Here is a 16,038-nt window from a genome sequence, read left to right as displayed (position 1 = left end):
AAATGATTTATTTTACAACAATAATTTGAAGAAAAAAAAAACAAAGACACGTCTTTGTAAAAATAAACAACTTATTTTTATATATTTCACTGTGGGTTTGACAAATTCCATGGTAATAGGAACTAGGAACAATTGGTTTGATATCTTATTACAAAAATCCCACAATGTTCCTCAGCTTGTCAAATTACCCTGGTGCAGAAACACAAGTGGCATAAACAGAATGACAATCAATCCTGGATGCTTTTGAGGAAGTTGAGGATGGTGGTGTTGACCTCATCAGGAAACTGCTCCTGCACAAAATGGCTCCCTTCAGGTATGAACTTGATCTCCAGATTAGGCACATATTCATACACTTTCCCCTCCCTGATGTACCTCTCCATCCCTGGAAATTTTAAGACATAGTCTTTCTCACCCATGATCAGCAGACCTGGTACCTCAACTTTCGGGTCTGGTACATCGATCTGTGGCGCACCACCAGCCTTCCTACAATCAAACAATAAATATTACCCTGAATCCAACCCCAATTCTGTAACTTTAGCCAAGTTACAGAGAAGTTTGGGAACACATTAGTTAGTTCTCAGTCTCCCAAGATCAAAATACCATCCTACCTACAGAGTATTTCTATTAAGTTGAATTCAATATTACTTGTATAGTATAGATTTCATATATGATCAAAGTGCAGTGTAGTGTAGCACCTGAATCTGTAGGGAACCTGCAATGCAGTTCGGAAGCCGGATTTCTCATACAGGCCTCCATAGACGGTGAGATCTTCCTCTGAGAACCACTCCGGCAAAGGCGTGGATGGCTCCACCAGGTCCATGATCTCCTGATCCTCATTAGCTATGGGTATTTCACTCCTTGAAAACATTATATACACATTCCTGACCACTGTCTTGGCGTCAAACCGCCCGAAATCGGCCTCCGCCCGGCCTGGCTCCTGTCAATACCATCAGCCAATCCAGCAAAGGTGGATGTGAATTTCAGAATGACAGAATTTGATCAGGGGATTGAGTGAAACCTGCCATCTTAAAATGTAAAAACCCTCAGGGAGATGCTGATGGTAGGTGGAAGGGTGTGGGGGCATGAATGGCACCCCCATTGTTACAAATCCTAACACCCTCTCCCGGTGGAGGAGTGTGAAGATGGATACCACCCCAGCTCCGACATCTTTACCAATTAGAAAAACCTAGATGATTTGGAAATTTTACAGAACTTAATGGCATGTATTGACTAGCTTTGAGTGTAATGTAACGATGTTTGTTTGTTTGTTTTATTTATTGTCTACCTTGCAGAGGCTTAGGGCATCGAGAAGTGCGAGAAGATCTTCCACGAGGTCCCTGAACGTCGCCTTCTCCGGCTCCGGCGGAGGATCGGAGAGTCCGTATCCTCTGTAATCCGGCGCGATCGCTCGGAATCCGGCTTCGGCGACGGCGAGCATCTGGTGGCGCCATGAGTACCATATTTCCGGGAAGCCGTGAAGGAACACCACCGCCGGAGATGAGGTGTTTCCGATCTCCGCCGCGTGGAGGTTCAGGCCGTTGACCGGTACGTACTTGTGTTGTATCTTCTCCATTTTGGGTCAGCGGTGTGGAGGGAGAGGAGAAATTTTCCGAGTTTTACATATGACGCCATGAAAGCTACATCTTTTCATTAAATATTGCTAAAAGATAATAAAATACTGCGGAATTCAGTGACAGCGCAGGGAGGCTACTCTGAATCTGTAAACTTTTAGCTTTGGGTTGAGAAGAAGCTGACATTGTGTAGAAGAATGGTGCGAAAACGAGGCTGTCGACTGTCGAGGTAGACGGTGGGATTATTGAATATCTGATCATTGCGGCATTGCCGTTCCTAAAAATGTAGGCTTTCGGGCCGAGGCGTTATATGATGGGCTAGATACGAAAGCCCATATTTCCGCACGCTTTTTTTCCTGTGACTCGCTTTACGATAAATGGATAAATGTAAGAGTATCTAGGGAGTTTTGAACCATAATATAATATTTCAAAAGTCCATCCCAAAATCATTTTTGACGCGTAACCCATCTCTGATATAAAAATTGAACTCGAACCGCCCATTAACAGGGTCCGGGTGGGTTCGGGAGACCCGCCCCAACTGCCATCTGGGGGGTATTCTGCCAGTCGAGTCGGAACCCAGTCTGAATTGGATCGATTTTGGATATCCTGTAGAGGGATTACGATGCCAGCGGAAGCGGCGAATGTCGTCGTGGCGGAGACTACGGCGCCCCCCAACGGCGATTTGCAGCCTGAAAACCCTAGCGCTGCCGCTAAGAAATCTCGGGAGAGCGAGCGGCGTAGGAGGCGGCGGAAACAGAAGAAGAACAAGCAAAATGATGCGGCGGGGCATGAAAACGACGCAACTGCGAAGGACGCCGGCGCGGCCGGTGATGACAATTCTAAGGAGAATTCCGATCCTCAACAGGTAGGTGGAAGTTTCTCGTGCGTTTTGTTCGCTTTTTATAGCTCTAAATCAGGTGACTAATAGTTGCTTTGGATGCAAAGTTTAATAAATCTGCTCACATCAATTGTCCGACGTTAGTTTGCAAGGTTTTTGATGAAATTTTGGCAATTTTTATGTCGTTTTTTAATGAACTGTAACATGCTGTAGCTAGAGTAAGATATTACATATAATTGTGAACAATAACCTAACTATTTACAATTTAGCGACTAGCAAGAATAAGATTATTACATATATTGTGTGTCTAAGTGCCATTGTATCTTATGGTAACCTGCGGTCAATTTAAATGAAAAGATTGGAGTTGCCGACTCATTTTTTATCTGTTAGAGCAGAGAGTTCTCACAGTGCAATTTGCAAAGCAATGTAACAGCCCTGAGATATTTGGAAGTAAAGAATCTTATGACACTAGTGTTCTTTGTGTTAATTGATTTGCATGTAAAATAATAGTTAACTTTGTATAGAAAAACACGGATACCATAATCTTATGGCTATTCTTCTTATTTATTTTCATTCGGAGTGAAGCATAGTGCCGGTTGTCATATAGTTAGTTTGTGTGCTTTTGATATTTGCAGTTCAGGTAAGTAGGAACGTGGTTATTAATGCCCACTTAATATACAGATTTTGTTATTTGTTATTTCTAGGACCCAAAAAAAAAATGTTCTGTTTATTTCAGAGTTATAATAGTAGAATTCATTAGCTTCTTCAATTTGTTTGAACCTTCAGGCTTTAGAAGCTGTAGAGGTTGAGTATGTACCAGAAAAGGCTGAACTGGAAGGTGTTTTGGACGAAGAGTTCAGGAGGGTCTTTGAAAAGTTTACTTTTACAGAAAGTGTAGCCTCAGAAGTAAGTGAAAGATCGCATGAACTTGTCACATTTTTTTTTTCCATTCAGAACTTCTTATAGTTTTTTCTAATATATATGCATATATCTTTTCAAATTTGTAAGCTGCTTATCTTCACAACTTGTTTTTTCAGGAGAATGATAAAAAGGATGATACTGTCCCTGATGCAGTGAAGAAAAAGGCTGAATCGGATTCAGAAGAGGAGGAACAAGTTAATCAACAGAGAGAGAAAGGAATATCCAACAAAAAGAAAAAGGTTGGTCTTTCACGCCCTTGATTGTTATCTTTCCTTTGCATATTTAATATATGTACAATCTCATGCATTACAATGGTTATTTTAAGGCTAAAAGATTTTCTCTCTGACAGCTGCAACGAAGAATGAAGATTTCTGAATTGAAAGAAATTTGTTCACGGCCTGATATTATTGAGGTATAGGGCAATCTATATAATGTGTTACATGAGTGGGTTTTGTTTTTTATTTAACTACTTTATGTAATAATGTGTTGTGGCGGACAGATTTTAGTTAGGCATATCTCTAGGGTTGCTTATTTAGATCTTCTCATTCTTATCTTGAAATATTCAGGGAGGACATGAGGGTCTTACTGATACCATTCTATTGTTGTTTTTACCAGATACTTTAAACGAATAAACAAATAAACTATTCATACTAATAATATTGTGTGTTTATGCTGTGCTTTCATGAAACTCGAAAACTTTTCATCTTATGGATGATATCAATTCTAGATGCTTTTTAACCCCGCTGCTTATTAGCATCTTTTTTTAATTAATAGCCCATATATGCTTTCCTGGTTGCATATGATAGGGATCAGGGGTGCCTCATCAGTTCTTTGAAATGAGAATTTTATCCTTTTTTTTGGAACTGTAAATCAAATCCTATGTACTGTTGAGCCTACTTTTGTGTCTTTGCTTTTTGGTAGTTCAATTGAGCATTATTTTTTATGGATTTTAGGTATGGGATGCCACTGCAGCAGATCCAAAGCTGTTGGTATATCTGAAAGCATATAGAAATTCTGTTCCAGTTCCACGACACTGGTCCCAGAAAAGAAAGTATTTGCAGGCAAGTCACTGTAACTGACTTCTTGTAGGTTAATTAGACCCTTACATCAGCAGTTCATGTTGAAATGTTCCAAGGGCATGATGGGTTTGATTAAATCGTGGGATTGGGGAAGAGTGTGACAGGCACTAAGTTAATGAGGTTTGTCTTATATATATACATGGTTCTTGCAGGAGAGCTGCTGTGGAACTTGTGGATCCTTGACATGTAGGTGTTGCAAGGGGAACCTTGCAAAAATTATGTGCACTTTGCTTTACATATTGGGCTGTCTGTTATGGCCTATTGTTAAATGCCTTTGAAAGAACCTATCAAGAGATAAAACATGTATTTTTGTGTAGCATCTTAGAAGGATTTTCTTAAAATAAGATATTTTAACTTTTGAATATGTATGTTATTAAATATATATGTTCTATATTGCCTGATGTTCTTCAATGGACTAGGACCTGAAGTATTTGTAATATCTTAACAGTAAATTTCTAATGGAATTGAGAAATGATGGTATCCTGTCATAGATAAGGTGTGTTAAAAGTGGATATAAGATTGACAAATATCAATATTTTGTTGATCTCTTTATAATTAAAATGCTGGTTTGAATTGCAATTAAGGCTACAATTCTCTATTTCCTTTGAGATTTTAATTATTTTACATGCTTGAATGTATTTATTCAGAACCTACATGCTAGTCTAATATCTTATCTCATCAGCTTCTGTGATTCTTTGCAGGGAAAGAGAGGTATTGAAAAGCAACCTTTCCAACTTCCTGACTTTATTGCTGCAACTGGAATTGAGAAAATCAGACAAGTGAGACTGAAATTTTTCTCTGTATTTACATGCATTTGCATTCATGCAACCTAGTCTAATAATCATTCATTGCTTAATTTTCCAATTCATTTTCTAGAATGTCAACATATTCTGAGATTGCCATATTTTATTCTGTATGTACGTGACAGGCTTACATTGAGAAGGAAGATAGTAAAAAGTTGAAGCAAAAACAACGTGAGAAGATGCAACCTAAAATGGGGAAAATGGACATTGATTATCAGGTCCTTTTTAATTTTTCAAGTGTTGAATCAGTAATTCATGTTTTTATTATTCGAAGAGACTGTTGTTGCTGAGGCTTGTTTTGTTTTATTGAGTGGAGTTTTTCCATTTTGACTTTATAGGTACTCCATGATGCTTTCTTCAAGCACCAGACTAAACCTAAATTGACCAATCATGGTGACTTATATTACGAGGGGAAAGAATTTGAGGTATGAAATTTGGTACGACAATTTCCTGACAGTTGTGCACTATGTTTATGCTTTGCACTTCATTTTAAAAGGATGGATTCACAAACTTATGCTTCCTCTATAGTTTCATTTTATGTTGATATCAAGGTTATGTAAGATTCATGTATTTTTGCTTTGTTACATGGTATCACTCGATAGGGCTGCTGTAGCCTGTCATGGGTTTTCACGTTTTTCACATTCTGCTGTATAACATACTGTCCTGAAGCAATAATAGTACCGAGTTAAAATTGAGTGCTACTTTTACATTGGGACACAAACTTATATCGTTTGTCTTGCCTTGTTTGCTGGCAGGTAAAATTACGAGAAATGAAACCAGGGGCATTGTCACATGAGTTAAAAGAGGCTCTAGGCATGCCTGAAGGTGCTCCTCCTCCTTGGCTTATCAATATGCAGGTTAATTATATGACTCCTGTTTGCTATATTCAATTTTTTTCCTCTCCAAAGTTCAGATGAATAGTAGTTTCCTAATTTTTATTAAGGGAGCTAAATTTGAGCTGGTTTGCTTTACTTGACAGAGGTACGGCCCCCCACCTTCATATCCGCATCTGAAAATTCCTGGCCTTAACGCCCCTATTCCGCCTGGAGCAAAATTTGGCTATGGACATGGAGACTGGGGCAAGCCACCTGTTGATGAAGTAGGTTTTAAGCTTTTACCTGCATTTGAATTGTAGCATATTTCAATCATTATTCACTTTTTACTGATACCATGTGTTTTAATTTTGAAAAAGTATGGGCGGCCCCTCTATGGAGATGTTTTTGGTGTTTTGCAACAAGAGCAGCCCAATTATGAGGTAAGCTGTGATTCTGTAATATCCCTTCTGATTTGTTTCTGTTTTCATGTATCGTCATTAGCCAGCAATGCTTGTTTACATATAGCAAATCTGTTTTCAGGACGAACCTGTCGATAAGGCTAAACATTGGGGCGACTTGGAAGAAGAAGAGGAGGAAGAGGAAGAAGAGGAGGAGGAAGAAGAAGAAGAAGACGAGGAACAGTTGGAGGAAAAAGAATTGCAAGATGGCATGCAATCTGTTGATAGCCTTTCAAGGTAAACTTCGACCAGGATTTGGCAGTCGATGTCCCCGATAACTGTTTCTTCCGTGTGTATATTTTTTAATTTATACTGATTTTTGGACTCTGATTTGGTGGTCGTAGCACTCCCACTGGTGTTGAAACTCCTGATGTTATTGATCTTCGGAAGCAACAGAGGAAAGAACCTGACAGACCTCTCTATCAAGTAAGGAATCTTCTTTTCGAAATTGTTTTGCCATTTTTTTTTTTTTTTTTGTGGTTGAGATGAAGATTGTTATGTTTTGTTTTCTGGCACAGGTACTCGAAGAAAAAGAAGAGAGGATAACTCCAGGAACCTTGCTTGCACCGAGCCATACGTATGTCGTCTTACCTTTTCTTCAAAATACAGTCGGTTCAAATATTTTTTACATTCCAAGTCAATTGCCCGTGCAGGTACGTGATCAACACTGGCACGCAAGACAAATCTGGTGCTAAAAGGGTAATGAAATGATTTCATCCTGTCCGATTTTTTTCAGTCATTACCTCAAAATTGCTTACCCATATTAAAAATTCTTATCTGGCTGGCTATTCGGAAAATATATTCTGACAGGTCGATTTGCTAAGAGGCCAGAAAGCGGACAAAGTCGACGTCACATTAGCACCTGAAGAGTTGGAAGTCATGGAGAATGTTTTGCCAGCCAAGTCAGTTTTTTTAACTCATTCATCCCGACTCAATTTCCTCCCCAAATCTACTCTCATTTCCCTGTTATGCTGTCTGTGTAGGTACGAGGAGGCAAGAGAAGAAGAGAAGCTGCGCAATCAGCGCGAGGATTTCAGCGACATGGTTGCCGAGGTACATACACATGCTGCTGTTTTGTTTTCGTTCTTCTTCCCCCAATATTTCTTCCGTGCAAACAAGAAAGTAATTCATCGAAAACCGACTGTCAGAACGAGAACAAGAGGAAACGAAAGATGCAGGAAAAAGACACCAAATCGAAAAAGAGTTTCAAGTTTTAGATGCTGCCAAAAGGTTTAGTTAATATGAATGAAGAATTGAGATATCGAGCTACCAATATGTTCTTTCATTACCTAACTTCATCCCTTTTTATCGTTTTGTAACTTTAGGACATCACTGCTGTAAGATCACCCAAACACAGACAATATATACATATATGTATGTATGTGTGTGTTTTGAAATTAATTCGGAAATATTCGTAAGGGGTGATTGATTGATTGATCATGTTCTATAATATAATATGAAAACACGTAACGATGCGTGTCTGAATAAAATACGAAAGTCATTCTCAGTTTTTCATTTTATCTATGCGGTGAATATTTAAATAGTACGACTATGTATCTTCGATTAAAATGTAACCAATTGTACTTGGTCATTCAAACATAAGACACACGTGTCGATGATTTATTCCAAACTCCCAACTACAATATGAACAACAACAACAAATAATGATAATTAATAATATATATATATATGATATAATGCAAGTTTCGACAGCCTATAAATGGACAAAATAATTGCTTATTAATTAGATTAAATTAAATTAAATTAATGGTGGGGGTGGAGGTACGCTAATTATGAACACACGTGGTTGGTTAGCTTCACCACCACAGTAGTAGTTAAACTCAATTAACAACTAATTAACACCCCACACTTCAATTCAACCCTCTCTAAATTAAGTAGTTGTTCCTAATCATTCTTAGCAATCCGGGCCCCACCCGGCAAATATTCGGTGTATTTTACTATTCTTATTTAGCCCCGACCGACCAGCTCTAGCTCATCAAACGACGCCGTTATGGACAATGGAGTGAGTGGGTGGGGGGGTGGACAGAAGAATGTGGAGGGACAGAGTTTGTATGATGATGTATCGATTCAATTATACCTAAAAGTGAAGCAGAATTATGGAGAGAGTGAGTGGATCATGTGAGTGAGAGGTAGAGACTAGAGAGAGAGAGAACATGCACACACACCACACCATATATATATATATATATATATATGTACGTCTGTATATGCAAATCCATTGCGACATCGGCCCCATCGAAGAAGATGGAGGAGATCCAATGATGTCCGATTATTTCCTTCTCATCTTCTTCCTATTCATCTATATATCTACAGCTAACTCTATTATATATACATACATACAAACATACATAATAGTTAATTAATTGATCCCATGCATGCTGACCACCTGGACCACCCCCACCCCCACCCCCACCCCACCCCACCCCACCCCCCTCAGTGATCAGTTAGTGAGCGAGTGATGGTGATGATCCCCCCCGGATGGAAACTCTTATCATTGTACACCCTTCAGTACACACTACTGCCTTCATTATTTCTTACACTTATTATTAATCAAACCTTTACCTAGCTAGAGTGAGAAACAGAAATACAGCTGATGATGTCCAATTAGTCATATCCTTCCATTCTTCATCACAATTCTTAATTACACTTCCATATTCTTCATTTCTATATGGGATTCTCTGCTAAGCCGGCTTCTGGCGATTCCCGGCTCGGCTGGGGCGGCGCAGCCGCCGAGCGCACGCCGCCGTCGCAAACCGCCATTAAGTGCCCCCGCTGCGGCTCCACGAACACCAAATTCTGCTACTTCAACAACTACAACCGATCTCAGCCTCGCCACTTCTGCAAGTCCTGTAAGAGGCATTGGACTAACGGCGGCACTCTCCGTAACGTCCCCGTCGGCGGCAGCCGCAAGAACAAGCGTCCCAAGCTCTTCAATTCCCCGACAACCTCAGCCGCCGCCGCCGATCGGAACCTTAAATATCACTCCAACGGTTTGCCTTCGATTGATGATGATGATGATCAAAACAGCATGGCGGGTAGAATTCTTTTCCAGGCCCTGCTTCAATCTTCACCGCCGAGTGGCGGCGCCGCCGCCGGTACTCCGGCGGGCTTGATCAGTATGGGCCAGAGTCATCCCTCTGCAGAGTTCGATTTCGCGTTCGAATTCTCATCAGGCTTTGAGACTAATGCTTCTATGATTCCCACTTGTTATGATCATCCGCCAAGTTTCGTCGATTCGATCGAGGAATCGACCGTCACGAGTGTCGATCTCAATGCGAGCTGCAGCAGCGGGCCGCCGTGGCCGAGCCCGGATACGATCTGCAGCGCGCTCGACTTGCCCGATTGCTGGAGCTGGAACGACATCGAGGCGCTGACTTCTGCCGATCTCGACGTCGCCGGCGCCGGCGCCGGCGAAAATTCCGATGGAAAGATCAAGTAGTAAGGTTGGGTTGTGTTGTGATTTTAGATTGGATTATGGTCTGACATTAACCATTTTTATGGAGCTTCTTATTTGTACAGTTTGTTGTGTATGTGTGTCTGAAATCAGAGTTTGTCATGTTTATTATGACATATAATGTGTGGTTTGGTTTGAAGGCTATCCGGCTTTTATGAGTATGTAAAATTTCGTGTGTTTTGAGATTTTGTGAGAGAATGAAAATTGGAGATTGTAGAGCTGAGAAAGACATCAAATTTATTATTATAGATACGCATAAGTAATTGGCATTCGAACTATGTAAGAAAACCAATCCATTCTTTCAGCAAACATAAATCGAATCATCCACATTTTATTGTAGGGACAACAAACAAATCAATGAATATATACCATCCTCAAAAGCCAAAAAAAAAAAAAAAAAAAAAACATCAAACCAACGACAAATAACGTCTTTACAACCAACTCCGGCGACCGGAAACACCGACCGGAGTTTCGCCATTTAAATTCTCCGCGCAACCGACGAAGATTTGCTTTTCTCGAGCTTCGAAGGCGCCGATTTACTTCCTAAAGGAAGCTTCTTCAACGCTGCCGGAGAAGTCGCCGTTCCACTTGCCGCCGTCCTCTCCGCAATTCTCTTCTGCCGTTGAATCGCGAGCTCCTCCAATCGCTTCCGCTCCTCTTCCTCCTGCACAACGACAAAACGATATTATCGATCGGAACTAAATTGAACCTGCGGAAATATAAGACCTTATCGTACCCTCTCTAACTTGCTCTTCTGCCCCATCGATCTGCTGCCCGGCGACATCTTTTTGCTCTTCGACAGCATATCTGTCTTGCTCCGGGCAAGCAATCCGGTCAAGGATCTCGACCTCGGGTCCCTGCCCGGAGTTTTGATCGTCGAGCCGGGAGTTTTCTTGCTGCCCGGACTTTTGTCCTTCGCTAAATTATCTTCAGAATCGCGGCCGTTCGATTTAGTGGCGGAGTTTTTATCGGTTTCGTTGAAGGAGATCTCGACTTCATAGTCCATATCGGGCAACCGAGACGCACCCAATTCTTGCGACTCCCGAACAAGCATCATACATAGGTCGTCGGGCTCGAGAGAGCTCGACTTGGCAATAGGCGCCGCACCGTTTTCTTGGTGCGACGGTATATCGACATCGGCGCCGATGATATCGGCTTTCCACGGAGATACGTCCGTCTCCGGACCCATCGATCTCGACTCCACCATGAACGAATCGTCAACCACAGGCGCTTCTTTCGGAAGGTAGCTGCGATTCGAGAACTCCAAATGCTTCGCCTCCGCCATGTCCAAACCTCCGGATGTATTCGCGACGAACCAATCTTCACCTCTCGGGTTTTTAACTGTCGACATCTCCGAGGAGAAATCGGGAAGAGTTCCCGACGCAGCAGTCCTCGATGATCCGTTGAACGAAAGTAATGCATTCTCGCCTTCGGAAACAATTTTCTTCATGTTCGGATTCCTTTCTCCGTCGCCGAAATACACCGTCGGATCATTACCGCCGTGTCCCGGACCAGCCTGAAACGCAAGAACCGAATCATCGATCGTCAAAGATTTTATCCTGACCTTCTCAGCTTCGAAATCCAACACATCACCAGTTTTGTGCGAAACATTGCCGTTCGAATTTTCCATCGCAAAATGTCCGTCCATTGACTCTCCGGGACGCTTCTGTAATTCGCTAGAATTCGAATCTTCTTGACTCATGAGAAGATTCTGAAAAGCATCCCAAGCATTGCCTCCTTTCCCTCCCTCGGAAACACTATTCGCTTCGACTTCGTCGCTGATTTCCTGCTCGCCGTTGCCGTTCGACGCGTTCCGAGCATGGGCGCCGTATTTCCCTCGATTCTTACGTCCTTTTGAGTTGGAATGCTTCTCCAACGATGCGATCGCATTGTTGATCCCCTCTCTAATCGAAGCTTCGTTGACTAACGAATCTTCTCCCGAGGAATCTTCATTTGACTCATCGTCTTCCCCGTTTCGCCTTTGGGAGGTAATGTAGTTTATGTTTCGGATAACCACAGTTTTCGAACTCTTCTTCTTGTTCTTCTTAACTTTATGGCCCTTCGAAGACGACTTCTTATCGTGCTCTTGTTCCCCATCCGAATCCGTCGCAGCATCCGACTCCTCAGACGCAGTTTCTTCGTCTTCTTCCGAGACATTATTCGGAGATCTCTCTTTCCTCCTCGACGGACGATGACTTTTCGATTGGATCGCCTCTCCGGGAGGTGTCCATCCGACGGGGGCCTGATAATACGGCGGGACGGGATGCATACCGGGGAAAGGATATCCCTGATACGGAACGGGGCCTTGAAAGTTGTACATATACGGCGGGATCTGATTCATCCACGGAAGCTGTTGCTGAGCATTCGGATTATTCTCTGTCGAAGACAAATTCGAACATTAGGACATGGCAAGAAATGTTAACGGCGTATCAAATGTTCTAGAATGTAAAGGCGCAGTACCTTTGCTCCCGTCCGAATTCGTAGGAGTCAACTCCGATGGCGATTCGGAGTTGGTTCGGACAAGCGGAGCGATATTCTCACCGGCTACCATGATTCCGGATGCTCCCATGAATGAGAGGTCAGGAACAGGGCAGGCTTGCACGGCTGCCAATTCGTTCATCCATTGGTTGTCCGAATGCTTTTTGTCGTAAAGCTCCTTGAAATCGGCGCAGGCCGCTCTTCATGGAAGAAAAAAATCGATATTGTAAGAATTAGACCAATGCCGCATAGGTTGTTATACAAAGGTTAATATCGGGAAAAAAAAAAAGCACCTGAGACGAGAGGCTCCGAATGCATCGGCGAAGCAGATTAGATCGTTGATGGTGTCCATCTCATATCCCGCAACGACGGCTCGAGCGTAAGCCATGGCTTGTTCTTTCTGCAGCAACGCTCTCCGGGTGTCCATAACTCGTTGAAGACGAACTCTGATCAAAATCAGTGATTCAGAACTATAAATAAAAGAGGGACCTTTAATTTCGAGGGATTCGATGAATTAGACATTAAGTAGACCTGGAATTTTCTCTCGGCTCGGCGCCATGATCGTCTTCCTCGGAGGGAGTCTAAAGAACAGAAGAGAACAAAACATGACACCAAATTTGGTTGAGACGGTAAATTCGAGAATACGGATCAAGTTGTTAGCATTGATACAAAATTACCTTCGACTTCTTCGCTGTCCCGTCGCCAATAGAAAGATTACCTGATGACACAATGCACTTAGTTATGAAAGCAACATTGAATGTTCTATTGGAAATTGCAGAAACAGCAAACATAAATCAAGAAATCGAGGCGATTATCTGACAGACACGACAAAGAAATGCAGCTAAGAAAACTCTTGTAAACATATATATATATATGCAAAATGTTGATCAGACAAGGAGATGCTTATTAGTTATTGCCATCCATACCTTCCCCTGAATCTTCGACATTCGAAATTTCACTACACTGAATCGAATTCTCAATCTGCAAAAGCTCTTCTTCGATTCGTATGATCCTCTCAAGAATTTCAGGAGTGCTCACAAATCTCACAAATCTGACAGCCAATGTTCAATCAAATCAAATCAAATCAAATCAGATCAGATCAAATCAGCAGAGTATACTCGAAGCCCTTCTCCAAGATTGAATTTTTATTTTTACTTTCCACAAAACTGATTAATCAGTTCCCAAATCGATCCAGCTAATTAACTTCACCATAAGGAAACAAACAAGAACAAACACATCACTTACAACTAAGGCATTAAGGATTCAAGATTCCAAAAAACAACACACCAACTATATATTTGTATATATATGCAGTGTTTACCTCTGAAATGTGGCCTTAGTGAACCAGGAAGCATCGTCGGCGGTGGGGGGTGGACGAAGGGCTATGGAATACCCACCTTTAGGAATCTGATCCTTTGCGTATTTCAAGTGAGAGAGAAAGGGTTCCACCAGCCCAGATGCTAGTTTCTCACTCTTCTTCCCAGAAATCACCACAAGATCGCACCTTTAAATTCAAATTTTATTTTTTTTCAATGTTTCAAGATTCAGTTGAGGAAGATGAAGATGAAGATGAAGATTTGATCACTAATTTCATCAGGAAACAATCGATTTCAATGAGAGATTTGCAGACATACCTGGTTCTTGTTGGGGTGAGTTGGAAAACAGCGTAATCAAGAAGGGATTTGGGATCCATACTGCTCTTTCTCTCTCGCTCTTTCTGCTCAGTAAGAGAGAGAAAGAGAACGAAGGAGTTCTTCTAAGATTGCAGCACTCCTTTGTGAGAGAAAGTGCAAGTTCATGTCCCTGAATAAGACATTTTGAAACCCCTTTTTTTTCAGGTCTTAACTGGACATTAGAAATATCCAGCGAGAATTGATGGAGCAACTCACATGGTAAGTGTGTGCCACTGTGTGTGTATGTGAGAGAGAGTAGAGAGAGAGTGTGTGAAAAAGATGGAGATAGATTTATGATGGCCACTCTTTTCCCTATAAACCTACACCGTCGATCTATACAACCCACATCCACCAACAGTCCACATTCACCCGGACTCCGGATCCCAGGCCCTGCCAAGAACCGCCATGACATCTTACAATCTTCCGATTGGACCCACAGGCAAAATGATGTCTCCATCTCTCCCCCACCCCTTCAATAATTTTGTAATTAATCTCCTAATCAAATCTTGGATGCCCAAATGGGGATTCATTTATCATTACATTTAATCCCAATAAATTTTAAATTTTGCCACCATGAATAGAAGATATTTACAACCTGTCTAAACCACCATTCAAGAATCAAGATTAGTCATTAAACATCAATGGGGCATCCAAACCAACCCTTCATCTCAAAAAAAAAAAAAAAAAAAAAAACCTTCTTACAAAACAACAAAAATACAATAATTAGACACCCATTTCTTTCTTCAAGAATGGGGACATTGGTTGGACTGTCCTTGTCCATGTAACATGTCAATTCTTGGATCATAGCTATAATAATGTTAAATCAATCCATGGCTTTTTGACTCTTGTACCAAATACATGTATTATTTGATATTTTATTTTTTTTCACTTTCTTTGTGAAAAAATAAAAATAAAAATAATTGCAGAATATTTCTTTAAATTGAGATCAACTTGCAATTAATCATTATTACGAGTATATGAAAATGGCACAGTTTGTTTAAAGAGTGATATTTTTGAACTACACCGGAAGATCAATTCCGAAGGCAATCCTCACCGTTCATTCTGTAAATCCTATTTATTTGACGGTGTGGATTGCCCCGGACTCCAAATATTGGGCCTACGGGCCTTTTGTAGCGTAGATAGACGCGAATTGAGTATTGTCTATTGTATTTACTGGCTTTTAATAATAATAATAATTCGGTGTTTATTGTAAATATGAAGGGCGAATTTGTTCCGGTGATTGAATTTTTTATAGACATTTAAATAATAAAAATTTTAAATTTAAATACTTATAAGATGTGATACAAATAAATATTAATGTTATGTTTTGAACGTAAAATTAATTTTTAGAATAATATAAAAAATAAAAAAATAGGTATTTTGATTTAATTTTTTTGAAGACAAAAAAATTGTATGAATAGTGCAAATCCTTTGGAATCCTTCAAACAAACATATCCTTAGTGTTTTTGATGAATTTATTTTGTATGTTAAATATAAAAAATTGTATTGATGTTAAAATATAATATTTTGAATTTAAAAATTAATTAAGTTACATTAATTTTTTAATAATATTTATAAAAAAAAATAGTGTCAATGGAAAACACAAAGTGAACACACAAATTCTTAATTTTCAAAATTATTTCCCATTTTCCTTGAGTTTGAGAAATTAAATAAACGCCACCATCACCACAAAATTACAACGAAATTGTTTCGTAAATCCCTCAGCTACTTTTCAATTTTTAAAATTTTGTTTTATTCTGCATTTTTTGTATTTCATTGTTCTTATTAAATATTTAAATTTTATACTAAGCTCTCCAAGTTTAGTACTTTCATATGTACAGTATAGAGTCCAATAGAGTGGTATGTATATAAATTATTTTATTTTATGTTTGTTTGTATAATTTGGTTTCCTCATTAAATTTATAAA

The 16,038-nt window shown here is 40.3% G+C and overlaps 4 protein-coding genes across 6 annotated transcripts; 2 read left to right on the top strand and 2 right to left on the bottom strand.

Moving 5' to 3' along the window:
- Positions 1 to 96: 96 nt before the first annotated feature.
- Positions 97 to 1,573, bottom strand: LOC127249532 (uncharacterized). The gene is made up of 4 exons (XM_051272369.1): positions 1,286 to 1,573; positions 1,019 to 1,186; positions 696 to 937; positions 97 to 483 (listed from the first exon to the last, which is right to left on the bottom strand). Exons 1-4 carry the CDS (start codon positions 1,571 to 1,573, stop codon positions 228 to 230), a joined length of 954 nt encoding a protein of 317 aa, XP_051128326.1. The 3' UTR covers positions 97 to 227.
- Positions 1,523 to 7,903, top strand: LOC127249530 (uncharacterized). Of its 3 annotated transcripts, none has more exons than XM_051272362.1 (20): positions 1,523 to 1,545; positions 1,692 to 1,800; positions 2,079 to 2,436; positions 3,196 to 3,315; positions 3,447 to 3,569; positions 3,680 to 3,742; positions 4,284 to 4,391; positions 5,111 to 5,188; positions 5,338 to 5,430; positions 5,551 to 5,637; positions 5,968 to 6,069; positions 6,192 to 6,311; positions 6,405 to 6,467; positions 6,568 to 6,722; positions 6,830 to 6,911; positions 7,004 to 7,062; positions 7,139 to 7,184; positions 7,296 to 7,387; positions 7,469 to 7,538; positions 7,634 to 7,903. In XM_051272362.1, exons 2-20 carry the CDS (start codon positions 1,769 to 1,771, stop codon positions 7,700 to 7,702), a joined length of 1,920 nt encoding a protein of 639 aa, XP_051128319.1. In that variant the 5' UTR covers positions 1,523 to 1,545; positions 1,692 to 1,768; the 3' UTR covers positions 7,703 to 7,903. The 3 variants fall into 3 exon arrangements, with proteins under 3 accessions (XP_051128319.1, XP_051128320.1, XP_051128321.1); XM_051272363.1 differs by lacking the exon at positions 1,523 to 1,545 and having other exon boundaries at positions 1,698 to 1,800; positions 7,634 to 7,715; positions 7,811 to 7,903; XM_051272364.1 differs by lacking the exons at positions 1,523 to 1,545; positions 1,692 to 1,800 and adding an exon at positions 1,942 to 1,958.
- Positions 7,904 to 8,975: 1,072 nt separating this feature from the next.
- Positions 8,976 to 10,372, top strand: LOC127249711 (dof zinc finger protein DOF1.4-like). The gene has a single exon (XM_051272642.1). The coding sequence runs from the start codon at positions 9,175 to 9,177 to the stop codon at positions 9,943 to 9,945; it is 771 nt and encodes a 256-aa protein (XP_051128599.1). The 5' UTR covers positions 8,976 to 9,174; the 3' UTR covers positions 9,946 to 10,372.
- On the bottom strand, positions 10,272 to 14,315 carry LOC127249710 (COP1-interacting protein 7). The gene is made up of 9 exons (XM_051272641.1): positions 14,073 to 14,315; positions 13,760 to 13,942; positions 13,365 to 13,489; positions 13,116 to 13,156; positions 12,970 to 13,019; positions 12,732 to 12,884; positions 12,421 to 12,638; positions 10,697 to 12,336; positions 10,272 to 10,624 (listed from the first exon to the last, which is right to left on the bottom strand). Exons 1-9 carry the CDS (start codon positions 14,129 to 14,131, stop codon positions 10,439 to 10,441), a joined length of 2,655 nt encoding a protein of 884 aa, XP_051128598.1. The 5' UTR covers positions 14,132 to 14,315; the 3' UTR covers positions 10,272 to 10,438.
- Between the last annotated feature and the right edge of the window lie 1,723 nt (positions 14,316 to 16,038).

Source organism: Andrographis paniculata, unplaced genomic scaffold (genome assembly GCF_009805555.1).
Source record: "Andrographis paniculata isolate CXL003 unplaced genomic scaffold, ASM980555v1 Contig36END, whole genome shotgun sequence".
In the NCBI taxonomy this organism is placed as follows: domain Eukaryota; kingdom Viridiplantae; phylum Streptophyta; class Magnoliopsida; order Lamiales; family Acanthaceae; genus Andrographis; species Andrographis paniculata.
The sequence above is the reverse complement of the archived record's forward strand: the minus strand, read 5'-3'. Positions and strand labels throughout refer to the sequence as shown.

What these genes read in the sequence shown, in the direction of transcription:
- LOC127249532 (XM_051272369.1), bottom strand. Translation starts at nt 1,573, where the DNA reads ATGGAGAAGATACAACACAAGTACGTACCGGTCAACGGCCTGAACCTC. An exon ending in ATGCCCTAAGCCTCTGCAAG is followed by an intron (nt 1,187 to 1,285) that starts GTAGACAATAAA and finishes CAAATCATCTAG; the next exon opens with GTTTTTCTAATTGGTAAAGA. An exon ending in TTTACATTTTAAGATGGCAG is followed by an intron (nt 938 to 1,018) that starts GTTTCACTCAAT and finishes TGGTATTGACAG; the next exon opens with GAGCCAGGCCGGGCGGAGGC.
- LOC127249530 (XM_051272362.1), top strand. Translation starts at nt 1,769, where the DNA reads ATGGTGCGAAAACGAGGCTGTCGACTGTCGAG. An exon ending in CAGAAAGTGTAGCCTCAGAA is followed by an intron (nt 3,316 to 3,446) that starts GTAAGTGAAAGA and finishes TTGTTTTTTCAG; the next exon opens with GAGAATGATAAAAAGGATGA. An exon ending in GCAAGCCACCTGTTGATGAA is followed by an intron (nt 6,312 to 6,404) that starts GTAGGTTTTAAG and finishes ATTTTGAAAAAG; the next exon opens with TATGGGCGGCCCCTCTATGG.
- LOC127249711 (XM_051272642.1), top strand. Translation starts at nt 9,175, where the DNA reads ATGGGATTCTCTGCTAAGCCGGCTTCTGGCGATTCCCGGCTCGGCTGG.
- LOC127249710 (XM_051272641.1), bottom strand. Translation starts at nt 14,131, where the DNA reads ATGGATCCCAAATCCCTTCTTGATTACGCTGTTTTCCAACTCACCCCA. An exon ending in ACTAAGGCCACATTTCAGAG is followed by an intron (nt 13,490 to 13,759) that starts GTAAACACTGCA and finishes ATTGGCTGTCAG; the next exon opens with ATTTGTGAGATTTGTGAGCA. An exon ending in GGACAGCGAAGAAGTCGAAG is followed by an intron (nt 13,020 to 13,115) that starts GTAATTTTGTAT and finishes TCTGTTCTTTAG; the next exon opens with ACTCCCTCCGAGGAAGACGA.